Source organism: Cervus canadensis, chromosome 8 (genome assembly GCF_019320065.1).
Source record: "Cervus canadensis isolate Bull #8, Minnesota chromosome 8, ASM1932006v1, whole genome shotgun sequence".
NCBI lineage: Eukaryota > Metazoa > Chordata > Mammalia > Artiodactyla > Cervidae > Cervus > Cervus canadensis.
This window is the reverse complement of record NC_057393.1, coordinates 25217241-25245172: the sequence shown is the minus strand read 5'-3', so window position 1 is coordinate 25245172 and position 27932 is coordinate 25217241. Positions and strand designations below refer to the sequence as shown.

Below are 27932 nucleotides of genomic sequence, written 5' to 3'. Positions count from 1 at the left end.
ACATGCTACTAGAGTGTAGGGCATGTGTCTTAGACATCCATATGTCCAAAGTGCATTGCACAAAGCCTTGTCATTAATAGAGTCTTGGGTAACACCCACTGGCTGGTGCTTGATCCATAAGCGTGTGTGTACACTAAAATAGAATTAACCAACCAATTGCATGACTATCTCTCTGTGCTGTCTTACAGAGCTCAAACACTCTTTTATTTTCCCACCTGAACTCTGACACATTCTCCTTTTAATAATGAATAATTCTAATAACTAGTAATTGTAATAATGTTCCCTGAGATGGGATAATTTCAGTTGACTCACTTGACATATCTATAAACACACTGGATAATATAAAATGCATCTTTGTGAATTTGCCCTTAATGATGTTAGGAAGCACTAGGCTTTTGTTTGATTAGTTTTTCATGGTGTCCTCAATCTGGTTCAGAGCTTACAGTTAAGAGAAAGTTGGGAGACATTTATATTTTCCAATATGTATAAGCCAATGTGTATAAGCTACAAATCATAATGTATAATTCCAAATATATGAAATTCTAGAAAAAGCAAAGCTATGGAGACAGTAAAAAATCAGTGGTTTCCAAGCACTAGGGAGAGAGGAAGGATGAAAGGGTAGAGCATGGGGAATTTTTAAGGGCAGCTGAAACTATTGTGTGCCACCAGTGGATATATATCATTCCATCTACATTTGTCAAAACTCATAGGATGTACACAAAGAGTAAAAACAAGGAGCTTTAGTTATTTATAACCAACGTACCACACTAACGCAAGATGTTAATGATAGTGAGAAGGAGAGAGGCTGTCTGGGAACTCTATGATTTCCACCTGTTTTTCGGCAACCTAAAACTCCTCCAGAAAATAATCATTAATCATTAATTTGAATAATTAAGACACTAAAATATCCCAGTTGTCAAGAGATGACTTCTTAGATATTTTACCCAAAACAATCCTTTTTGGTCAATGTGGGAGGTTAGAGAAAGGCCATTGCAAGGATTTCTATGGTTAAGGAGATGGAGGGTAGGCTAGGTAAGCCAAAATGACAGTTAATTACCTTGAGCACTTTTTCTGAACATAGAACTTTTAAAGCAATTATTTCTAAGATGTCATGAAGATCATTAAGTCTGTAATAAAAAGACTTTAGAAGAGACAGGATTAAAAAAAATAATGATAGAGCATCTGCGGGTAGTTAGTCCAAGAATGACCTTGTATTTAAAATGCTTCTTGTTCTACCAACCAATGAAACATATTACAGTTCCCTCTCTCTCCCCCATTCCAGGCTCAGTTCTGGTAGGAGCACTGGGATAAGCTATTTCCACAAACTTTCCTGTTGAGTGAAATACTATCATGGAGTTGTCACCAGTTTCAAATTGACCGAATAAGTGAAACCAAAGCTAGTAGATAAATGGGTCTATTTGTTTTTATTTCAGTTACTGGTTTCATTTTTTATTATTATTACTGTGAGTAAACAAGGGCTAGAAATAGAAGTACATATGCAGATTTATTTTTTTATTCACCCAATTCCTGTCTGCTGGCTGCTATTCCTGAAATTGCTTGGCCCATACCGGTGGCTGCCTCTAAGCTCCCGCCAGAAGAAAAAGCAGAGCGTTCCCAGTGTTGGAGAGAGGACAGTTGTGCTGGGGCCACTTTTCTGACTTAGGAAAACAGCCCCTGGTCTTTCCATCTTTGAAACTGATGGATTGAGTCTTTGTTTTTGGTGCCACAGCTTTTTTTGTGTGTGTGTGCCTGAGGCTGTCAGCAGAAAGCTGTTTGTATCGGAGGCTGTGTACCGTGCCATCTTGGCAATTCTGTGTTTTCAGCATTTCATCAACGCAAACAGTAAGATAAATTGTAATTGAGGCTGCATTTCTATAAATCATGCCACAGAGAATGAGCACATCCAAGTGATGGGTCTAGTAGGAACTTCAGCCCCTCACATAGGGACAGTGGAGGTGGGAGCGCAGTATTGGAAAATCAGTCTGAAGTATCTCAGTTGTTGATGAGCAAGCAATGCAGTGGGGAAGAAATAGAAAATAAATTCTAAGTTTCCTGGCGAAATTATGAATGCTGAACACTGATAGGACTGGGAGAGCAGGGGGCAAATAGCAATAAATTAGCAAACCATAAAATCCCGTTTCAAATGAGAGGACGAGCTCACGGGCAGGGTAGTTCCTGTGTGCTTACCTAGGCAGACAGGTGCTGGGCAGTCTCCAATTCAAGGAGCGGCCAGCCTTCCCTTTTCCTCATTATTTTCCTTTTTGCGATTTGCCCACATCATGACAACACTGTTGGAATTTAGTGTTCTCAGTGCAATAATGTTAAAATAAAAAGTAAAACAAAATGACATCTGTATCTATATATGGCTATGTGATATACAGCGGTACAAAACTAACCTCTGGGTGAGAGCTCATTGCATAGCTCCTTGTGCAACTGGTTTTCCTCAAAGATTATGCAGACTTTCTTGTTCTCGTGTCTTCTGATGTAGCTGAGAATGCATTTGACTGTTGGTTGTCCCTCACTGTTCTTTGAGTACAAAATGTCAACAAGGGAGGGGTATGGGGCCACTTTACCATCAGACAAAAATATTATACGCCCATTGTATTATACCCTATATATACCGTATTATACCCTATAATACGTTCATAGGGTACTCCTGTATGGTTCCAGTCCTGAAATGTGAGGTTTTCATGAAACAGGATAGGGGCAGAAGAAATGGAGAAGAGGGGATCAGGTCTTTACCTAACCCCTGTCTTAGCTGTCTTATGTTTCAAGGAATCTGAGTTTTGCCTTGTCCACTCCCCTTGAAGGGGGGGCTTCAACATTCTCAATACCCACATATTTTCCTGCCTCTGGACTAGAGTAAAAGTTGCAGGCATTATCTAGAAAAGAAGTGGTCAAGGAGTGTGTATAAAAGTGTGTGTGTGAGAGAGAGAGAGCATTCATAGAGCCATTTTCTAAAGGTAGAACTTTCAGACAGAATGTGTAACAAAACAGCCTGTGTGCCTAGTAACATTCTTAGCTATCCTGGGGTTAGGAACCTCTGCTGTGTGAGTGCAACAATTTCATGGCTTTTATATTTTCTTTGTTCATTTCCCTCTTGCATTGCTACAGTAAGTTCTTTTTAAAAATACTGGCCTCTACCAGCTGAACTGTGGGGTCTAAAGGAAAGTATTGTGTGTTTCAGTTTGGTCTCTGTCAGCACGGAGACCAGCGAGAAAGATAGAAGCATACTCAGAGGGAAAAGAACATGGCTTTCAGCAGAGCTTTTCCTCAAGAGAGCTTTTTACCCGTTGCTCAGACTTTGGAGGAAATTGTGTTTTGTTTGGCTATGGAGGCATTTCCCTTGCTTGAGGACTTTGAGTTTTGTTGGCATCTCTCTCCAAAGGTTGCTCTTGGTAACATATTAAAGGCAACAAGCTCAGCAGGTGAATGAATGAACCTAGGATTCCAGTTCTGGGAGCTGAGGCTGCCCTCTGAGCAAGGAGACATTTATGTGCCACTTGATGTAATGGCAGCTATTGGCCTGCCCAGGCTTCTCGGAAGCCTTTTCCCGGGGAGAACCTAGTAGCAATTTAATCAACAGCTGAGCTGAAAATTCTTCACTGTGTTTATGAGACTAGCAAAGTCATTCTTTCTCTGGTCTTTCTTTGGAGAACTTGGTGTTTCAGCAGATTAGGATTTTTGAATCTCTCTCCAGTGTTCTTTGTGTTGCTCTGGGCATTAGAACCTTTATTGGAAAAAAAAAAATTATTAACAGAATAATCATCTGTTTACTTGTCTGTTTCCCCCATCAAATTTTGAGCTCCTCCATGGTGGCTGTATTTTGTTATGCCTATCCCCTGGAGAAGGAAATGGCAACCCACTCCAGTATTCCTGTCTGGGAAATCCAATGAGCAGAGGATCCTGGTTGGGTACATTCCATGGGGTCACAACAGTCAGACATGACTTAATGACTAAACCATTACCACCATCCCTAGTACTTAGCAGAGCATCAGTTCAGTTCAGTCGCTCAGACATGTCCAACTCTCTGCAACCCCATGAACCACAGCACGCCAGGCCTGCCTGTCCATCACCAACTCCTGGAATTCGCCCAAACCTATGTCTATTGAGTCGGTGATGCCATCCAATCATTTCATCCTCTGTCATCCCCTTCTCCTCCTGCCCTCAGTCTTTCCCAGCATCAGGGTCTTTTCAAATGAGTCAGCACTTTGCATCAGGTGGCCAAAGTACTGGAGTTTCAGCTTCAACATCAGTCCTTCCAATGAACACCCAGGACTGATCTCCTTTAGGATAGACTGGTTGGATCTCCTTGCAGTCTAAGGGACTCTCAAGAGTCTTCTCCAACACCACAGTTCAAAAGCATCAATTCTTTGGCACTCAGCTTTCTTTATAGCCCAACTCTCACATCCATACATGACCCCTGGAAAAACCATAGCCTTGACTAGACAGACCTTTGTTGGCAAAGTAATGTCTCTGCTTTTTAATATGCTGTCTAGGTTGGTCATACCTTTGCTTCCAAGGAGTAAGCGTCTTTTAATTTCATGGCTGCAATCACCATCTGCAGTGATTTTGAAGCCCCCAAAATAAAGTCAGCCACTGTTTCCACTGTTTCCCCATCTATTTGCCAAGAAGTGATGGGACTGGATGCCATGATCTTCATTTTCAGAATGTTGAGTTTTAAGCCAACTTTTTCACTCTCCTCTTTCACTTTCATCCAGATGCTCTTTAGTTCTTCTTCACTTTCTGCCATAAAGGTGGTATCATCTGCATATCTGAGGTTATTGATCTTTCTCCTGGCAATCTTGATTCCAGCTTGTGCTTCATCCAGCCCAGCGTTTCTCATGATGTACTCTGCATATAAGTTAAATAAGTAGTGTGACAATATCCAGCCTTGATGTACTCCTTTCCCTATTTGGAACCAGTCTGTTGTTCCATGTCCAGTTCTAACTGTTGCTTCCTGACCTGCATACAGGTTTCTCAAGAGGCAGGTCAGGTGGTCTGGTATTCTCATCTCTTGAAGAATTTTCCACAGTTTGTTGTGATTCACACAGTCAGAGGCTTTGGCATAGTCAATAAAGCAAATAGATGTTTTTCTGGAACTCTCTCGCTTTTTGAATGATCCAGCGAATGTTGGCAATTTGATCTCTAGTTCCTCTGCCTTTTCTAAAACCAGCTTGAACATCTGGAAGTTCATGGTTCATGTATTGTAGAAGCCTGGCTTGGAGAATTTTAAGCATCACTTTACTAGCGTGTGAGATGAGTGCAATTGTGTGGTAGTTTGAGCATTATTTGGCATTGCCTTTCTTTGGGGTTGGAATGAAAACTGACCTTTTCCAGTTCTGTGGCCACTGCTGAGTTTTCTAAATTTGCTGGCATATTGAGTGCAGCACTTTCACAGCATCATCTTTTAGGATTTGAAATAGCTCAACTGGAATTCCGTCACCTCCACTGGCTTTGTTCATAGAGATGCTTCCTAAGGTCCACTTGACTTCACATTCCAGGATGTCTGGCTCTAGGTGAGTAATCACACCATCGTGATTATCTGGATCGTAAAGATCTTTTTTGTGCAGTTCTTCTGTGTATTCTTGCCACCTCTTCTTAATATCTTCTGTTTCTGTTAGGTCTCTACCATTTTCATTCTGTTAGGTCCCTACTATATACCATTGGGTATAGCAGAGTGTACCCAATAGGTAATTTATACACATTTGATGGGTACCTATTACTTCTTTGTAATTTTCACTCTTCTCTCTGTCACATACACACCTAAAATTCCAAAGAAGAGTTAAATTAATGCATGCAACTCTTGACACCCCCCACATACTCTTTCCTTTTCCAGACTGGAATTTTAATACATGACACTCCTTTCTAAAGGCTCAACATTTTGGAATTGTCTCTGTCTCTCAAGCTTGGCTCTAGTACAACAGCAAATTGTGTCATGTCTATCTACAAAATATATCATGAATTTGATCATTTCTCTCATCTTCCTCCACTACTCAGTTGGTAGGAGGGCAAAATTTTTTAGTTGTCTGTGATGCCTCTTTTATTCTCAGATCTCACAACGCTACCATCACCAAATCTTATTGGCTTTATCTCCAGAATAGTTTGCAAATCTCTCACCTTCCCAATTCCACCGCTCACAGGCTAATTCAAGGCAATGTCCCTCTTCCCTGAACCACCTCAATAGTCTCTTCTCTGTGGTTCCTCTACTTTCTGCCAATGATCTTTAAAACTTTGATCAGATTTATGGCAGATTGTTCCTGAAATGCTTCTGTACACTTCCATCATGCAATGTAGGACCCCAGATCCTATTAAAGACAGACAAGCCTTGTACATGAAATCCTCCCTGCTTCCTCTCTGACTTTTGTCTCCTGAAGCTTCTCTTCTGTGCTCACTGTTCCAGCTACACTGGCCTGGATTGTTTCTCCCCCACACAACTATGTTTCCACTTCACGACCTTCACCCTCACTCTTCTTCCATCCTAGGTCAAAATTCAGATGTTCATATCGCCTGCTCTTTCATTTAATTCAGGTTTCTGGTCAAATGTTAGCTATTTGGCGTGGTCTTCCTTGACCACCTTCACAGAAATAGTACCACTTGTCTTGCTTTATCCCCTTATCCTGCTTTGATTTTCTTCTTGGCAGTTACCTTTGCATGACATTAGACAGCAGATCGTCGTTGATTCATATTCTGAATTTGTGATTTTATCTACTCACTAAAATTCATTTCTAACCCCCAAATCAATATTCAGAATTTTGGACATTCGGAAACCTGTGCTAAGTGGCGAAAAAATTGAGTCATCTGATAGGCATGTTCCCAATGGAGGTTGAACAAGGCAATGTGCTGCCTTCTTGTTGAACTCTCAGAGTATAAACAACTGTTCTGTGCCGTTTTTTTGTGTGTATTTTTGTGCTTTTCTTTGGTGGTTTCACTATTTACAGTGGCACCCAAGCAGAGTGCTGGGGCGACCTATCTACTGTTCATAAGCACAAAAGACTACTGGCCCCTCATACCATGGAGTTTACATGGTAGTGGAAAAAAAATGGGCAGCAGGTGGGTAAAATATGTTTAAAATGTATCTTCACATGTAGGATCTTATTTCGAGGATTGAATCCACACTTGCTGCAGTAGAAATGTGGATTCTTAACCACTAGACCACCGGGGAAGTCCCAGTATTTATTTTTTAACAACTGTGTTTTCCAGCATCTTGTTCTTTGCTGAATCCTTAGAATATAGCATGGTTGAGGTAAAGTGTTCACTAAATTACTGAGTGATTCTATGGATGAATATAATTAATGAAATATTGTCAAGAATGTCACCAGAAAAAAATCTGACAAAAATTAGTTTTTGTCTTCCAGACATCATTTTAGTGGACATCGATCACGCTACCCCTAATCTTACCATAACTCTGTAAGACACGTATTCTTAGAACTGCCCTACGTCTGCCTGTGGAGGTAACCTGCCCGAGGTCACACTGCTGTCTGGCTCAGAAGTTCCACATTTCCATGTTGTGAATCTTGGTTTGTGTGTTTATTGAGCACACGGGCCATGGAATCAGACAGCCTTGTTTAAATCTGACCTCTACACTTACTCTGTGTTTTCAGACCAGTTACTTATTTCTCTCCAAAGCTCTGTTTTCTGTTCTGTAAGATGATGTTAACCAGAATTCCTCTCAGGGTAGTTGTAGGGTTTAAACACACTGATGCAAACCTAATCCCTGACATATAGTAACTGCTTGTTGGACATTAGTTGTTATTTTTTATCATCATGTACTTTGGGATCCTGGTGTTGGAAAAATAAGATTAAAGGGTGTGTAACCAAGGCGAGGGGCACTCAGGATAAATTTTCTCCATTGGGACCTCTTAACTCACGTGGAAGATCAGTACCTGAGAGCAGCCGTCAGCAGAGGATGGAATGGTAAGTATGTTAGACGTTGCCAGCCATGTGATCTCTGTTGCAGCACTCAACTATAGACAAATGAATGTGGCTGGGTTCCAGTCAGACTTTCTCTGTGAAAACATGTGGATCATGGTTTGCCAATCTGTGCCTTAGACCAGTAGTATCCAACCCTGTCCACACATTAGAGTTACTTGGACAGCTTTAAAAATACGTATGCCTAGCTAGTCTATTCCTAGAGATTCTGATTTAAGTTTTCCAAGATGGGGCCCAGGTATTAGTATTGTTTAGAGCTTTTAGGCAACTCTAATGAAGAGCTGAGAACCACTGACTTGGGTCACTAAAGCCAAGAACAGAAGAGCATCAGAGCAGTTGCTGGCTTCTGGCTCTATCCCAGCTCCCTCCTCACTCATTTTAGGACCCAGGGATCAGCACTTTTCCATGCACTCTGGGAAAAGGTTGACTAGGCTGTGGTAAGTCCCCTTTGCTTAAAGCCCAGACTGTATGACTTTTGGATCTAGAAGGAAATCTAATTATCTGTGTAATAAATGCATTGTACTTTCAGGGCACACAGTCCAGCCGTTACTGTGTATTTTAGCTGAGGCTATGATGTTTGCTGTTTAATTGTGTTCCAGCACTGGCAGTTGGACAGAATCACTTTGAGTGGAAGCAGTCTGCCCATCTCCTTTTCCAAGGCTCTGGTTTCTAGGATGGTGCTAGAAGTGGGTTTCCCAGGAGTCAAAATGTGTCAGACTTAAAGACAAATCACTCTTCTCTAATGGGCCATAGGGTAGTGGTGACACTCCTATTTCTGAGGAACTCCAAATAGTCAGCTGGGCATCATCTACCTGCAATGAAGGCAGAGGTTGACTGAAGACAGTCCAGTGAGCTTAGTTACAAATGTCCAAGCTCCCATAAGAAAGATCTAGGACAGAGTTTCTCCATGTATCATTCCTCTGCATTTATGTTGGAATCATCTAATATCTTGTTAAAATGCATATTTTTGGGCTCCACTCTTGACTCTCTGAATCAGAATTTTTAGGGGATGTGCAAAATATATATATATTTTTAACAAGACATCTGAGACTTGCAATTTGAGAGCTGCTATTGTGGAGAAAGCTCTTTGTTATATAAGAACACTGAGATTGAGAGATTTAAAGTCTTCTTCAAAATAGCTCAGTTAGGCCATTGAGAGAGTCAAGACCTGTATCTAAGGTTTGTGGATCAGGTAGTTAATGTTGTGTAGCCAACTCTCCCTAAACTTAGAAGTTTTCAACAGTAAACCTTCATTATGACTCACAACTCTGTGGATTAGTTCGGTGGATTTTTTTTTTTTTTTTTTGGTCTCAGCTTGATTCATTCATGTGTCCATGGTCCACTGTGGCTAAGTTCATCTTGGTTGGGCTTTCTCTTCTAGTTAGAGCTAAGCTGGCTGTATGTAGGTCTGAGATGGCTGTAGACTGGGTTCTGTTCTATGTGGTCCTACATCCCCTAGCTGGCCAGCCCAGGTTTGTTCACCTACGGTGGCAGCATTCTGAAAGACTGGAAATGTTCACAACTTCTTAGGGACCGTGCTCAGAACTAGGACCATCATTTCTACTGCATTCTGATGTCAAAACAAGGGGTGAAGAAATAAAGACTAGTTCTTGAAGGGAGGAGTTGAGAATCCTTATGCAAAGGTTTTAGAAACAGGGAAACTGAATGAATTCATCAGAGCTGCCACACAGTGACCTGGCCTTTCCAACATTTGAGTACCTTTGCAAAATGGTCCTCTGCCAGCTTTTACAAATGTTTAGGGAACATCATAAATGAATATTCCCTTGGGTTCTCTTCCATGATTTTGCTCATGAAATAAGAATCAAAAATCATGAATCTAAAGGGACCTAAGAACTCATTGGCTTAAACCTCATCTGACACTTTAATTTTCTGATGGTATCACTTTAATCCAACTGCTCATCCATTTTCTACTTAAACACATCCAGTAACTCCTTGGAGAACTTGTTGCCATGCGAGACAGTTTCTTCCAGCATTAGGGAGTTCTTTCCATTAAAATATTTGAAAACAATTATAAACCTCTTTGCTCCTTGGTCAGTTTTTTGTGTCACAAACCCAAGTTCTGACAACTTTTTAGGATACAGTTTGCCTCCTTGGTCAGTTTTCTGTGTTGCAAACCCAAGTTTCGAAAACTTTTCAAGGAAAGAGTTTGAATTCTCTTACGATTCAGATTGTTTCCTGATAACACTCATTTTTCAATGGCAGTATATATTTTGTAATGAACACTGGTTTTGGAATCAGATGGCTTGGAGTTTACTTTGGGGTCTTGAGCAAGTCCATTACACCCATGGGGCCTCCATGTTCTCCCCCCGGAGGTATGAACAGAAATAAACATCAAGCAGTATTTATTTTGAATCAGTCAGACTGTATACAAACATACCTGTCGGGGGCAGATCCTCCATAAATGTTGGTTTCTTTTTGTCTTTATTATTATTTTTCTGAAAGAATACTTTGAAGTACACACTATTGTTCCCTTTAATGTCTTGAGTTTTAATGACCTCTTAGATTTTCTGGCCACATATTAATACTAATATCATGAACATCTTTAAATAGTCCACCTGAAAATATATTTCAAATGGTGTTTCATATGGTAGGTATAGTGAAGTCTTCATTTCTTTCATGTTGAAAGCAGGCATTATTGTTTTGACACTTAAAGAAAGCAATTTAAATTAAATGACCTGAAACTAAATAATAATAATAATACGTTCTTCCCATCTCTTTTAGATTCAGGTTTTGGGGAAAGAAAAACAAATTTGAACTTGGAAAAGAGTTAAAGACAAATTGAATGCAGTGAATAGCCAGGAAAATAAGTGATAAAGAGGATATTAATTGTAGGATGTGATGTGAGACCAAAGCAGATGAAGGAGAAAGAACACAGGTAGAAGAGGAGGGTTGTGGGTCAGAACAAATAAAGTCTGTTAGAGCGGGAATATCAACATTTGTGTTCAAAAGGTACTGCTTAAAATGAGATGTTTCTGAATCATAATGCATAAAAATGAATAGAATCTGATTGCAAAGGAAAATGGTCAAGAGAATAAGACTATGGAGACAAAAGAATGGATTTTGGTAAATAATATGTGAATTGTTTACAAATGTTTTTTATATGACTGTTAGCTCAGAAAATACTCTTCAGCATAAAAGAGGATAAAATGAATTGTGAAAATGATTTGTAAATAAAAGTGCTGAATAGATTCAAGACACAGTGTCATTCATGCATGGTATACCCAAATGAGCCATCATTCCTGTGAGGTTATGTGAACTTGTTTTGCTTTTAGATTAAGCAGTTAATGCCCCCCCACCCTTCCCACCCCCCCCCCCCAAAAAGATAATACAGCACAGTAATAAGAGCATTGGGTTGGGAGTCAAGACCCTGGGTTCAGATTCCAGCTTCACAACTAGCTAGCCGTGTGGCACTAGACAAGTCAAATAGGTTTTCTGAGCCTTAAACTCTCCATGTATAAAAAGAATTGGCCACTCTCAGCTATAAAAGTATATTTCAAAAATGTTAAATCCCAGTTTGTTAATGGAGGTCTACATGTAGTAAGACTCATTTCTTGGACAGTTCTTTGCTGTTATGTGATATTAATGCAAAATTTAATTAAATTCTTAAAGAACACCCCCCCCCCCAAAAAAAAAAGTATTATTCTCTGATTCTGTGTGTTGTCAAGCAGCTCAGTAGAAGTTTGTTTACAGGGATCATGATTTCAGATGGCTTTCTGTCAGCCAAGGGCCTCTAGTTTATTTGAAGAGATTGCTTGAAGTTACGGTGCATTAAGTGAACAAATGACCAGATTAATGGTTGGATGGATTACATAAAAGCAATTTGAAAGCTTATAAGAGAAACCTGTTACTACCATTTCCTTCTCCAGGGGAGCTTCCTGACTCAGGGATTGAACCTGTGTCTCTTATGTCTCCTGCATTGGCAGATGGATTCTTTACCACTAGTGCCACCTGGGAAATCCCCAGATTCCTGGTGGGATGCTTTATTTCCTTTGGCCGTTAGAGGTGTTCTCATGAAAAACTCTGGGAAGCATTGAGTCTTAAACTGTTTATAGGACATCCTGTGCTTTCCTCACTGACTTCTTAGAGTAATGAAATTTATCAACTTGCTTTTAAAAGTAGTCCTTCATTTTTGCTGTTGTAATCTTACCTCTTTTAAGTTTCAAGGGAGGATGTTTCAAATTTGATAAGAAAAGTGTGTATCTACTTACATCTCTGTGCTTTCATAGCCTTCGCTCTCACAGCCCATCTTCGAGTCTTAATTTTATTCCTCACACTCACTTTTCTGGAATTGTTTTCTCCTCTTCTTCTTAAATCTTTTACATGACCTTGTTCAGCTCCTTTTCCATCTCTGCTTTCTCCTTTGAGATGTGACAGCTAAACCAATGTACACTGATCCACAGCCAAATGAATTTTACTTTTGTAAGAGGATGAGATAATGTTTGTTTTATTTCCAACATCTTTTCTAATGTCCAGAAATCTTCACCTTTGTTAACTGCAATGTTTTGGGGGGAACTTATCCTTCAGGCCAACTCCTACTCATCTATTCTGACTCAGCTTCTGGCCTAGTGTCAAGCCCAGCAGAACTGACCATTCCTTCCTTTGAATTCTCCTAGCTCTCCTCTGCCTCCATTGGCAGGTGTCGCCTTGTGTCATGATGCACTTAGCTGTTGCCACATCCATCGTATCTTCCAGGCTTTGAATTTCACAGGATCAGGGAACCTTGGGTTATTCACCTTTGTATCATCATACCTGGCACTGAATTTAGCACATGCTAGTACTCAATTAACATTAAATAGATAAAATGAAATGGTTTGAATTAATTGATTACAGGGAATATTTATAATAATTTTGAGATTCTTTTATTCACTTCCCCGGTGGCTCAGACGATAAAGTGTCTGCCTACAATGTGGGAAACCTGGGTTTGATCCCTGGGTCAGGAAGATCCTCTGGAGAAGGAGGTGGCAACTCATTCCGGTACTTTTGCCTGGAAAATCCCATGGACAGAGGAGCCTGGTAGGCTACCGTCCATGGGGTCGCAAAGAGTCAGACACGACTGAACGACTTCACTCACTTTATTCACTTGGTGGCATTGAGTGTTCAAGAGTAAAGAAGCCCAATGTAAGGGAATGCATGTTATACTCCAGACTTGTAGAAATGGAATGCGAGGGACTTCAAGGTAAGATTGTCAGATAAATTATAGGATACACAACTAAATTTGGTTTTCAGATAAATAACATTAAAAAATAGACATATCCTTAATGTTACATGGTGTTCAGTTACACAAAATATTTGTTCATTTTTAACTGAAATTTGAATTCTCTGGGCATTCTATGTTTTTATTTGATAAATCTGGCAATCCTACTCCAAGGTCAAATAGTCCTACTCTCTCTTGCAGGCCACTCCAGTATTCTTGGGTTTCCCTTGTGGCTCAGCTGCCTGCAATGCGGGAGACCGTGATTTGATCCCTGGGTTGGAAAGATCCCCCGGAGAAGGGAAAAGCTACCCACTCCAGTGTTCTGGTCTGGAGAATCCCATGGACTAGAGTCCAAGGGGTCACAAAGAGTCAGACACGACTGAGTGACTTTCAATCCTGCAGGCAGTTGTAGGTCTGCACCAAGATTCAGTTCACAAATTGGCAGTCCTCAGGCAGCACCTGGTCACTTGGTTTAAAACATATCTTATTTGTCCTGTGGTACATTTAAAATTTTTGCCAAAATTGAAAAAATATGGAAATTTCCCATTAAAAATATCAGAATTTTCAGGTTCTCTTAAATGTTGTAAAACGTGAACACATTGGCGAGCATTCCTGTCCAGCTAGGGAATAACTAAGCCCATTTTCAGATGGAACATGAGCTCTCAGGACTACCTGCTTCTGCCCAGGATTGTGGGGAAATGTCACCTGCCAAACATCACATATGGTGTTTCCCTTAGAGTTAAGAGGAAAGTGATAATGCTCAAAATTCTCCAAGCCAGACTTCAACAGTACATGAACCATGAACTTCCAGATATTCAAGCTGGATTTAGAAAAGGCAGAGGAACCAGATCAAATTGCTGGCATCTACTGGATCATCGAAAAAGCAAGAGAGTTCCAGAAAAACATCTACTTCTGCTTTATTGACTAAGCCAAAGCCTTTGACTGTGTGGATCACAACAAAATGTGGAAAATTCTTATAAAGATGGAAATATCAGACTACCTTACCTGCCTCCTGAGAAATCTGTATACAGGTCAAGAAGCAACAGTTAGAACTGGACATGGAACAATAGACTGGTTCCAAATTGGGAACGGAGTATGTCAAGGCTGTATATTGCCACCCTGCTTATTTAAATTCTATGCGAGTACATCATTCAAAGTGTCGGGCAGGATGAAGCACAAGCTGGAATCAAGATTGCTGGGAGAAATATCAATAACCTCAGATACGCAGATGATACCACCCTCATGGCAGAAAGTGAAGAAGAACTATAGAGCCTCTTGATGAAAGTGAAAGAGGAGAGAAAAGTGGGCTTAAAACTCAGCATTCAGAACACTAAGATTATGGCATTTGATTCCATTACTTCATGGCAAATAGATGGGGAAACAATGGTAACAGTGACAGACTTTATTTTTGGGGACTCCAAAATCACTGCAGATGATGATTACAGCCATGAAATTAAAAGATGCTTGCTCCTTGGAAGAAAAGCTATGAACAACCTAGACAGCATATTTAAAAGCAGAGATGTTACTTTGCCAACAAAGGTCTGTCTAGTCAAAGATACAGTTTTTCCAGTAGTCATGTATGGATGTGAGAGTTGGATTACAAAGAAAGCTGAGCACTGAAGAATTGATGCTTTTGAACTGTGGTGTTGGAGAAGACTCTTGAGAATCCCTTGGACTGCAAGGAGATCAAACCAATCAATCCTAAGGGAAATCAGTCCTGAATATTCACTGGAAGCACTGATGCTGAAGCTGAAACTCCAATACTTTGGTCACCTGATGTGAAGAACTGACTCATTGGAAAAGACCAATGAGCTGGAAAAGAGTGAAGGCAAGAGGAGAGGGGATGACAGAGGATGAAATCATTGAATGGCATCACCAACTTGATGGACATGAGTTTGAGCAATCTCCGGCAGTTAGTGATAGACAGGGAAGCCTGGAGTGCTGTAGTCCATGGGGTTGCAAAGAGTTGGACCCAACTGAGTGACTAAACTCAACTGAAAAGATAGCCTTAAGAATGTCAAGGGTTTCAATAAAAATGTGAAAAATATTCTTGGATAAGCAAAGAAATTTCCTTAGTGCCTTAAATGCTAGCAAAATGAGCCTGCACCTAAAGAATACAAGTAATGGTCCTATTTTTCTTATACCTCCCCTCACATATTCACACAACAGACTTGAGGGCATTTGAGTTCTTGATCTCCAGTATGATGTAAGATTCGTGACAGCAGAGACTTTCTGTCTTTTTAGTTCACTGATGTACCTCAAACCCATGGAACAGGGCTGGCTCTTAATGGGTATTTGATCAATATTTGTTAACTGAAGAAGTGGATGATGTAAACCATTTGAGAGAGAAAACCTTTGTGCCTAGAAGTCTTCAAAAAGTGAAGAAAAATTTTGCCGTCTCCAATAGAATGGCATAACTAGGTGACTCTCTCTCTCTCTTTTTTTAAATAAATACCTCTATGGTGTAGATGCCTTGTACCTCCCAAAGGCAAAGGAAAATAGTTGCTGAGGACAAAAGTTCTTGTCTCTGTCCCCAGAGCTTAAAGAGACATTAGGTGGAATTGTCCCCTCCAAAGGATTTCTTTGGAGAATATCTGAAGAAGGAACCAGGCCACATGTTGGAAAGTGCTGTCTCTTGCTATGAGATCCTGGTTTCTCTGCTGTCTACTGCAATTATTGCCACAACCCAGGGGGGTTTTCCTGTAGCCCTTTGTGGCCCAGTTAAGCCCTCCCACTCACCCTGTGGTTACCAAGGAAATAGAACAGAGAACTTATTTTGAGTAGAAACCAGTCTCATTTTATTAGAAAGATCAGGCTGTCATGACCACAATTCAGCAGAATGCTATATAAACCCTATGGGTTTTGAGGAGAAAAGTCAGAAGAGTTACATACTAAGTTTGAGTTTGCCTATAGACTAGAGCTCCTGTGTAAATGTATTCCAAAGCATCCTTCCCTCTACAGGGAAGATTTGCTGGCTCTCGGGAATCTGGCTGGAATACCAAAGGCTGCTATAAAATGTGTGTTTTGTTGCTTCTTCTGATTATGTCTGGTTACTGCCATATGGTCATTATGAATTCAAATATATTCTTAGAAAATACCCTTAAGGGTGTGGTAAAGATACAGAGGACAGAGAAATATAGGCAAATGAGACTTTGGCTTTCAACCACAAATTAGACAATCTGGACCTAACAATACTTCTGGCCTTACAACTAAATACCTAGTAGTGGAGACAAGAAAACAACAGAGAAATGTAACATAATCTGTCATTATTACCCCTAGTATCAGGTGTAAGAGGCTGCTATAACAAAGTGTCACAAACTGGATGCGCTGGGGCAATAGAAGTCTACTGTACTGCCATTCTGGAGACTAAAAGTCCAAAATAAAGTTGGTAGCAGGATCATGGGCCCTCTAAAACCTACAGAGGAGTCTTTGATTCTCCTTCTCTTTTGGTAATTTAGTGGAAGTTTTTGGCATCCCTTGGCTTGTAGATACATCACTAAAACTCTGTCTTTAACTGGTCTTCTCTTTCTGGGCATCTTCTCATGTCTTCCCTCTGTGTCTTTCTATGTGTCCAGATTTCTCCTTGTGAGAATACCGGTCATACTGGATTAAGACCCATCCATCCTGACCTCATTTTAACTTGATTACATATGCAAAGACTTTATTTCCATATAAGGTCACATTTTGAGATACTGAGGGTGAGACCTTTGACAGACCATTTCGGGGGAGGAGGAGGATGGGGCATAATTCAACCCATAACCTCCTAACACAATCATATTATTCTTTGAACTTAAGCTTTCTGTATACAACATGTTGTTCTCCCTGAGGAACATTCCTGAACATTGCTTAAATTGCCTTTTTGGTTCTTCAGCTATCAGATACTTTTCCCTGGCAGGCTGATGTAATTAGGAAGCGAATAACTGAATCAATAAGGAAAAGAGCGTGCTCTTTCATATTTTCCAGCTGTGCTGATGATTCATTTAGGTTGCTGTGTGTGTTGCTACTGAATATGCACTTGTTAAGAGAGATGAGACCATGTCATATAGTGAAAGAAGGGCGAGAAGAGGATCTGGATTGTTCTTTGGTGAAAGTCAGGAATGACATCATTGCAGGAATGGGACATCATAAGGCAAGACATGGAGAACACAGTCTCATATATAACTTTGTATAAACAAGAATGTTTTAAATATGTTTGCTGTTTGGAAAATACATTTTATTTTAATGTTGCATGAAACACTTTGGGTTGAAACCATGCAGGACTATATAAACACTAATATATTGCCTGTCCTAGGAAGGATTCACCACTATCTGTGATAATCTCTCTGAAATACCACTTTATGGAAAATCCCATATTGCTCTGTCTAATTCCAGTTCCCTAAAAGAAAGATTGCAATTTTAATTCTTGGCCTTTTGAAAAATAGACAAATATATACATTATAAATAGAAAATTTTTATAAAAATAGAAATAGAAGAAAGCATAAATTTATATTACTATTGACATATAATATGTATCTATTTTAAAGAAATTTAAAAATGATGGGAAGCTTTAAAAAGTATGTAAATTACCCATCATTCCTCAATTCAGAGATAACCACTGCTAATATTTTAGCATATTTTCTTCAAATATATTTCAAGGTATGCAATAATTTGAATATAATTAACATCAATATATGCATATTTTGTAACATATTTTAAATAATATATTATGAGCATTTTTATATTACTAAAAAATCTTTTAGCACTATCTATTAAATGATTGCCTATGTACTTTGTCTCTCAGTGTTAAAGCTTTTATTCTTTAAATTACTAAAGTAATAGATGTTCGAAATAATTTTTAAAAATCCCAGTAACCAAAAAAAAACAATATCAGTTGCTCACAATCTTACCATTGTAGAGATAATTAGTATTAATATTATGACATATAGTTTATAGCAGTGTAATTGTCTGAATTTCTGTCTTCCACTGTCCATAATATTTTTAACCTTTGCAATCCCAGAATTCAGCTCAGTGCTTAAAGCATAGTAGCTGTTTGAAACACTTTTAGTGAATGAATGAGTGAATGATGAATTGGAGAGGCTGCAGAGATCCACATTGTGGGAGAATAAAATTCATTTCAGACTCAGCAACTTACTGTAGATTGCGAGACAAGGTAGATAGCCCAAGGCCCTTAATGAATAGGAGCCTACTGTTTCTGTTCATTCAAATCAGCCTTGAGACAGAGAATTCAATTTAATTTTTCTCCCATCAGTCAAACTGAAGAGCTGAAAAAGCAAAACCAGAGATAGGGGAGGCAGGAAGTGGAACAGGCTTAGATGAGGAGATTGGCAGCTGAGCTCTTGCTCTTTCTGTTGGGAAGAGCATGGAATGAGAGGAGTCATGCTTCTCCCAAGGGTATGTCCAAGCAGGAGCTGTAGGGTGTTGCATTCAGCCACGTGCAGGGTCCCCTCTGATGGAAGGGCTGATAATTTCCTGGAGGATTAAGACTCCAGTGGCATCAGTGTGACCTTCAAGGTTTTTCCCTGACCTGTTGCTAGATTTTGCAGCAGAGGAAGACACAATAATGCTGGGTTTTATTTGAAGGAATTTGGGGTTCTATTTGTTCTGTTTGGAGTCTGTGTTGACAGAGAGTCTGATTGATACCTTTGGCTAGAAGGCACCAACTGAAGTCTCTTCTATTTTTAATTGAGAAACACCTGTCTTAAGTTTGAGCAATGCCATGAGAAAGAGGGTGATCCCATTTCCTAAAACCCTGCATGGGATACTTGGTCCTCGCAATAAGTTATGTAGGTGTATTCTCCCCAATGGGATGGTGGGGTCCTCATAAAGACTCTCCTTCCACCCAAACACCTCTCCAATGTACAGATTAGATCTGATTAGATATGATAGACGAGTGGCTGAAGATTATGGATGGAGGTTTGTAATGTTGTACGGTAGGTGGTGATCAAAACAATCCCCAAGAAAAAGAGACATAAAAAGGCAAAATGGTTGTCTGAGGAGGCCTTACAAATAGCTGAGAAAACAAGAAAGGCAAAAGGCAAAGGAGAAAAGGAAAGATATACCCATTGAATGAAGAGTTCCAAAGAATAAAAAGGAAAGCCTTCCTAAGTGAACAATGCAAAGAAAAAGAGGAAAACAATAGAATGGGAAAGACTAGAGATCTCTTCAAGAAAATTAGAGATATCAAGGGAACATTTCATGCAAAGATGGGCACAATAAAAGACAGAAACAGTATGGACCTAACAGAAACAGAAGATATTAAGAAGAGGTGGCAAGAATACACAGAAGAACTGTACAAAAATGATCTTCATGACCCAGATAACCATAATTGTGTGATCACTCACCTAGAGCCAGACATCTTGGAATGTGAAGTCAAGTGGGCCTTAGGAAGCATCACTATGAGCAAAGTTAGTGGAGGTGATGGAATTCCAGTTGAGCTATTTCAAATCCTAAAAGATGATGCTGTTCAAGTGCTGCACTCAGTATGCTAGCAAATTAGGAAAATTTAGCAGTGGCCACAGGACTAGAAAAAGTCAGTTTTCATTGCCAAAGAAAGGCAATGCCAAAGAATGTTCAAACTACAACACAATTACACTCATTTCACGTGCTAGCAAAATAATGCTCAAAATTCTCCAAGTTGGGCTTCAACAGTACATGAACCAGGAACTCCCAGATGTTCGAGCTGGATTTAGAAAAGGCAGAGGAACTAGAGATCAAATGGCCAACATCCATTGGATCATAGAAAAAGCAAGAGAATTCCAGAAAAATGCCTACTTCTTCTTCATTGACTAAAATAAAGCCTTTGACTGTGGATCACAACAAACTGGAAAATTCTTAAAGAGATGAGAATACCAGACTACCTTTCCTGCCTCCTTAGAAACCTGTATGCAGGTCAAGAAGCAGTAGTTAGAACCAGACATGGAACAATGGACTGGTTCCAAATTGGGAAAAGAGTATGTGAAGGCTGTTTGTTGTCACCCTGCTTATTTAACTTATATGCAGAGTGCATCATGCAAAATGCAAGATTAAATGAATCACAAGCTGGAATCAAGATTGCTGGGAGAAATATCAATAACCTCAGATAGGCAGATGATACCACCTTTATGGAAGAAAGCAAAGATAAAGAGTCTCTTCATGAAGTTGAGAGAGGAGAGTGAACAGTTGGCTTAAAGCTCAATATTCAAAAACTAAGATTATGGCAAATAGATGGCAAAACAACAGAAACAGTGAGAGACTTTATATTTGGGGGCTCCAAAATTACTGCAGATGGTGACTGCAGCCATGAAATTAAAAGACACTCGTTCCTTAGAAGAAAAGCTATAACAAACCTAGACAGCATATTAAAAAGCAGAGACATTATTTTGCCAACAAAGGGGCTTTGATTATAGTTAAAACTATGGTTTTCCCAGTAGTCATGTATGGATGAGAGAGCTGGATAATAAAAATGTGAAATGCCAAAGAATTGATGCTTTTCAACTGTCATGTTGGAGAAGACTCTTGAGAGTCCCTTGGACTGCAAAGAGATCAAACCAGCCAATCCTAAAGGAAATTAGTCCTGAATAGTTATTGGAAAGACTGATGCTGAAGCTGAAACTCCAATACTTTGGCCACATGACATGAAGAACTGACTCATTGAAAAAGACTTTGATGCTGGGAAAGATTGATGGTAGGAGGAGAAGGGGACAACAGGGATGAGGTAGTTGGATGGCATCACTGACTCTATGGACATGAGTTTGAGTAAGCTCTGGGAGATGGTGAAGGACAGGGAAGCCTGGCATGCTGCAGTCCATGGGTGAGCAAAGAATAGGATACAACTGAGCAACTGAACAACAACCACAAAGATAAAGATAGATATAGATGAATGGATGAATAGGGAGACAGACAGATAGACAGTTTCCATCTGCTTTTCACTAGCAACTGTCATCATGTCCCTTCTTTCTCTTAAAAGCTCTCCAGAACCCAGCTCAAGACCTTCACAATATTGACACCTTTCTTCTTAGTGTCTCACCCGGGAAAATCTTGATCTAACATACTTCTTTTCCATATCACCTATTGCCAAAGGCCTAGCTCAAAGTACATTTCTCCAAGGAGCCTCACTGTTCCATTGTTATTCCAATTTATCTTTCCTATCTCTAATTTTCTAGTGCCTTAGCCTTTGCCCCATTTTCCCCTTTGACATGGGGAAAGTCACTCAGTCACTCAGTTGTGTCCAACTCTTTGCAACCCCATGAACTACAGCACCCAGGCTTCCCAGTCCACCACCAACTCCTGGAGCCTACTCAAACTCATGTCCATCAAATCAATGATTCCATCCAACCATCTCATCTTCTGTAGTCCTTTTCTCCTGCCTTCAATCTTTCCAGCATCAGGGTCCTTTCAAATGAGTCAGTTCTTCACATCAGGTGGCCAAAGTATTGGAGTTTCAGCTTTAGCATCAGTCCTTCCAAGACTATTCAAGACTGATTTCCTTTGGGATGGACTGGCTTGATCACCTTGCAGTCCAAGGAACTCTCAAGAGTCTTCTCCAACACCACAGTTCAAAATCATCAATTCTTTGGCACTCAGCTTTCTCTATGGTCCATCTCTCACATCCGCACATGACTACTGGAAAAACCATGGTTTTGACTGGAAGGACTATTGTTGGCAAAGTAATGTCTCAGCCTTTTAATATGCTGTCTAGGTTAGTTATAGCTTTTCTCCCAAGGAGCAAGCGTCTTTTAATTTCATGGCTACAGTCACTATCTGCAGTGATTTTGGAGCTCAAAAAAAAAAAAAAATTCTGTCACTGTTTCCACATCTTTGCCATGAAGTGATGGAATCAGATGCCATAATCTTAGTTTTCTGAAAGTTGAGTTTTAAGCCAACTTTTTCACTCTCCTCTTTCACTGTCAACAAAAGGCTCTTTAGTTCTATGTTTTCTGCCATAAAGGTGGTGCTATCTGTGTATCTTAGGTCATTGATATTTCTCCTGGCAATCTTGATTCCAGCTTGTGCTTCATCCAGTACAGTACTTCGCATGATATAGTCTGCATATAAGTTAAATAAGCAGAGTGACAATATACAGCCTTGATTTACTCCTTTCCCGATTTGGAACCAGTGTGTTGTTCCATGTCCAGTTATAACTGTTGCTTCTTGACCTGCACACAGATTTCTCGGGAGGCTGGTAAAATGGTATGGTATTCCCATTCCTTGAAGAATTTTCCACAGTTTGTTGTGATCCACACAGTCAATATGCTTTGGCATAGTCAATAAAGCAGAAGTAGATGATTTTCTCGAACTCTCTTGCTTTTTTGATGATCCAATGGATGTTGGCAATTTGATCTCTCATTCCTCTGCCTTTTCTAAATCCAGCTTGGACATTTGGAAGTTCACAGTTCACATAGTGTTGAAGCCTGACTTAGAGAATTTTGAGCATTATTTTGCTAGCATGTGAATGAGTGCAATTATGCAGTAGTTTGAACATTTTTTGGCATTGTTTTTCTTAGGGATTGGAATGAAAACTGACCTTTTCTAGTCCTGTGGCCACTGCAGAGTTTTCCAAATTTGCTGGCATATTGAGTGCAGCACTTTCATAGCATCATCTTTTAGGATATGAAATGACTCAATTGGAATTTTATCACCTCCACTAGCTTTGTTCCTAGTGATGCTTCCTAAGACCCACTTGACTTCACATTTCAAGATGTCTGGCTCTAGGTGAGTGATCACACCATCATGGTTATCTGGGTCATGAAGATCTTTTGTGTTTAGTTCTTCTGTGTATTCTTGCCACCTCTTCTTAATATCTTTTGCTTCTGTTGGGTCCATACCATTTCTGTCTTTTATTGTGCCCATCTTTGCATGAAATGTTCCCGTGGTATCTCTAATTTTCTTGAAGAGATCTTAGTCTTTCCCATTCTATTGTTTTCCTTTATTACTTTGCATTGATCACTGAGGAAGGCTTTCTTATCTCTCTTTGCTATTCTTTGGAACTCCTCATTCAAATGGGTATATCTTTCTTTTTCTCCTTTGCCTTTCATTTGTCTTCTTTTCTCAGATATTTGTAAGACCTCCTCAGACAACCATTTTCCCTTTTTGTATTTCTTTTTCTTGGGAATGGTTTTGATCAATGCCTTCTGTATAACGTCATGAACCTCCATCCATAGTTCTTCAGGCAATGTGTCTATCAGCTCTAATCTCTTGAATTTATTCATCACTTCCACTGTATAATCCTAAGGGATTTGATTTAGGTCATATGTGAATGGTCTAGTTGTTTTCCTTACTTTCTTCAATTTAAGTCTGAATTTGGCAATAAAGAGTTCATAATCTGAGGCACAATCAGCTCCCATCTTGTTTTTGCTGACTGTATAGAGCTTCTCCGTCTTTGGCTGGAAAGAATATAATCAATCTGATTTTGGTGTTGGCCATCTGGTGATGATGTGTAGAGTCGTCTCTTTTGTTGTAGGAAGAGGGTGTTTGCTGTGACCAGTGCGTTCTCTTGGCAAAACTCTGTAGTCTTTGCCCTGCTTCATTCTGTACTCCAAGGCCACATTTGCCTGTTATTCCACGTATCTCTTGACTTCCTACTTTTGCATTCTAGTCCCCTATAATGAAAAGAACATCTTTTTTGGGTGTTGGTTCTAGAAGGTCTTGTAGGTCTTCATAGAACCATTCAGCTTCAGCTTCTTCTTTGACATGGTGGAACTGTATAGATATTTGAGGGCCGGATGTGGTTACTTTTTAGCTTCCTGAATAATTAAATGTGGTTGAGTGCTCTTTAATTTAATGGTGTGGAGCTGTTGTTGTTGTTCAGTCACTCAGTTGTGCCTGAATCTTTGTTACCCCGTGGAGTACAGCATGCCAGACCTCTGTGTACCTCATACCTCACCATCTTCTGAAGTTTTCCCAACTTCGTGTCCATTGCATAATTTTATTCACTACATTGGTGAATGAAGAAAGAGACTCAGAGCAATGGAGCAATAGTTTTACCCATTTTTTCATGTGCAGATTTGGACACATATATTTTTTGGGACTTCCTGGGTTGGGAAGATCCCCTGGAAAAGGGAGTGGCTACTCACTCCAGTATTCTGGCCTGGAAAACTCTCTAGTCCATGGGGTCACAAAGAGTTGGACATGACTGAGAAATGTTCACTTTCACAGAGTGAAAGCCCAGTTTGAATAAAAACCATGAGAGCTGGTGGAGTTGGTATGGAATAGTATAAACCTGGAATCAGCTCGATCAGCTCAGACATCCTGGATTTCCATATTGTTGCCATAGTCCCTTTGTAGAACTGAGCGTCAGTGTCTTCAGTATCTTTCAGGGTCTTCAGGTTCTATATATATGTATACAACATCACTCAAACACATCCGTTAATTACTAGACTAAAAGGAGACTTCAAAAATGTAGTTCATGGTGACAATGTTCAATAAATATTTGCTGAATGAAACTGAAATGGGACCAGGCTTCTCCAGGCCCCTCAAAACTTTTTTGAGATTACCAGAAGTTCATACAAAAGTTAATTCTGTATGCATTGTGAGATTATGGGCTCACAGCTTACAGGTGGAAACGTTACCGGGTGTGGTACGCTGGAGAGCACTGTGGGTCAGCAGCTACCTGTGATTACATGTATGGCCTTCACCTGACCCCATTCCCGTAAACCTGAAGGCCACCTACTTCTGCCTTGCTCAGTTTCCCCCCTTGTAGATGTTTGTGGAAAAGTGTAAACATGATGGAATACTCAGTATAAATTAGGCATTGTGATTCCATGGAAGGAGATGTGAGCTAGGGCCTCCAAAAACCTAAATCCTATTAATAGTTCATTTGACCAAAATGTAATTTCTCTAGGACTGTATCATTAACTATGAAACAGGTTTGTGTGTTCTTTGGTTATATACCAGGCATTGTGTAACCACAAAGATGAATAAGGCATGATCACTGCTCCTCTATTGACTCTCCATCTAGAGAGAGGAGAGCTAACCAGCAATGACTAAGTGTGAACAGCTTCTTGGAGGCAGATAGTATGTGTAGTGGTGGCACTGTGGGGAAGTGGTTAACTGTGCCTGAGTGGATCAGAGAATGTTTGAGAGCAGGGTTTTCCATTAGTGATAATTGTCTTCCCTTCCCTTCCATGTCCTTGTAAAGCTAAAAGGTATGTGAAGGAGCAACACTGTCAGACATTAATAATAATAATATATAAATAATAATAGACATCATTATTATTCCATTATCAGTCACATTCAGATATTATACTTTTAGGCATCCAATTAAAAATAAACCCCACACACCTGGTAAGTCTCTTACAGGGATGTTGAGTTTTCCCTTTTGTGTTATAAAGGATCAAACTCTGCATTCATAACATAAGAGAATGTGCAATCTGAGTCATGTGGCCTTGCAGAGGGTTTTTTTTTTTTTAATTCCAAAGTCCTGGGGCTCTTCTGTTGTTGTTGTTTTTTCTCATTCCGTGAGTTGATACCTGTCTTTACCTACCTATTTTAATTACTTATTTAGGCGACAGATATTTAGTGAACACTTCATATGTATTCAAGGAATATAAATACAACTAAATAATACAGTCAAATCTGAAAGACATACTATATTTTACCCAGGATAAGTGCTCAGTGGAAACGAATGAGAAGAGTGCAGTGAATTGAGAGGGAAGAATAGTGAGTGGGCTAAAGGTCAGAAAAAGCTTTGTGGCGGAAGCCACACTTGGACAGGGCCTGTGTGCACTCTGAGGCACCAGAGTTGTCTTATCCTTGCCATCTTATGAAGACAGGAGGGTGTGACTGATCCTGATATCGTGAGTGGTGTTGAGAGGTCCATTCCATTTAGATTATATTTAGGGAAGATTGATGAAGTAAGAGACAAAGCTGGGGTACAATATTTGGCATATAGTATTGGCTCAGGTATCAGCTGATGAGCATTTTTACCCATGTGTCTTATTTTTCCTATGAGCACAGAATCTACCTCTTTCTTAACTTCTTATCCATCAGAGTGCCTTTCATGTAAGAGTTGTTCAGTAAATATTTTTAAAATTAGTGTTGCTGAATTATTTTAGATGTAGCTAAAGACTTCATGGAATTTGAAGAAAATAGGAAGATATAATTTTACTAAAGGCTTTACCTCTAAAGGTGAGACATGGGTGGCATCAGAAATAGTTTACACTCAGCTCAAAAGCCTCAGTTGATTGGGTATATATTGAGCTAGAAGACCCCATGATAAGCACAGCACCATCATGTTCGTAATACTTTTATCTGGATAGGATGGATGTCTACTTGAGTGTGTTAGGCACTGTGGTGGGTTCGAATGTTCATCTCCAGAAGGATGGCACATATGTTTCTGTTAAACAGTGTCCCTTGATGCTTATGCTCTGCTCACTTCCTTGTTTTGCAGCTCTACAGCTCCATGGACTTTGGAAGACGGTGGCAACTCATGCATGAACGCATCACACCCAACAGGTTTTACTGGTAAGCCCCATCCACAGTCTCACCACTCTCTTGGGTAGGAATCAGGCAACATGGCGCTCTGGCAGTTCCTGGACACCTTCAGCACTTGAAGTCATTGTGTGTCCTAGCCCTTTGCCACTCAGTTTGGTTCATGGACTGGCAGCATCAGCATCACTTGGGAAGTTTTAGAAATACAGAATCTTGGGGCCCATTGAAACTTATTAAGCAGAACTCTGCATGTAGCATAGTCCCTGGTGATTTTATGTGCACATTGAACTGAGAAGCCCTGGGCTAGAGAGCTCCATGAGAAGGTCATGACTGGGTGCTCTTAGCTATGTATTAGTCTCCCCTCTTTTAGTAAAAAGTAGATATTTTATGAACGTATTCTAAAAAGCAAGCATTTCCTAAAATGTACTATGAAGGACACTAGTTTCACACAGTGCTTCTCCTTCCAAAGGTGCTTCTACGGTCACATAATTTTAGGTAACAGTTTTCCAACTCTGCCCTCGTGGAGACTCAGGATTCACATTAGGATATTAGAGCCTCTGGAGAAATGAGGAATAAAGGAAGCTGCCAAACATGAAGTCACTGATTCCCAAACTCACTTCACTCTAGAATCTCTTTCTCATGTCATACCTGATCATCCTTTAGAACAACTTCTGTGGAGCACATTTTGACAAGGTTTTCAAGGAGTGAATACATTTCAACTGGAAAATTAGCCCTTTCACCTAATCAGAAAGCCTGTTATTAACTGGTATTTTTTATACTTGAATTCTATTGCTAATTTGGTTGTAGCAGAGTAAACTTGGTTTGGTATAATGTTTACTTTTTACCCTTCCTATCTATATGAAATGCTTCTAATATGTATCATACTTTCATTTCTGCAGAAGCAATGGCCAAATATATCTAGGAATGTATGTAGGAAGCATACACCAAAGTGTATGACATGCTTAATTATGTGCTTAATTCGAAACAGAAACAAAATTAACAGTACTTAAAAGTAGTACCTATTCCATGTCTCATTTTAAATACCTTAGTTCAGCTCCCTTAAAGAGTCATGAGAGGACCCTTCATGCCTTCCACAAGGTGGGGGTGATGTGTGTGTGGGGGGAGTAGGGGGTGTACATATATGCTTCTTTGAACATATATATATATGAACATATATATATATATATATGTATACATATATATATATGTATACAACCATGCCAGCATCTTTGGAAACCACATTTCACCCTATCCCTTCTGCACCTACAGAACTATGTTCAGAATTAAAATGATGATTGCTGAAGTACACTGTGAAAATCAACTATGTCTTATTATATACAAAGTACTCAGAGAGAAAAGGGAACTGGTAGTCATTTTT

At 39.8% G+C, this 27932-nt stretch overlaps 1 protein-coding gene across 1 annotated transcript in view; it reads left to right on the top strand.

Annotated features, from left to right (window-relative positions):
* Window positions 1-27932, top strand: part of SORCS3 (sortilin related VPS10 domain containing receptor 3) — a 619218-nt gene that overhangs the window by 382615 nt on the left and 208671 nt on the right. Inside the window, exon 5 of the mRNA XM_043477073.1 lies at window positions 26514-26587. Within this exon, the coding sequence (XP_043333008.1) occupies window positions 26514-26587 (74 nt within the window). The remainder of the gene's footprint in view (window positions 1-26513; window positions 26588-27932) is intronic.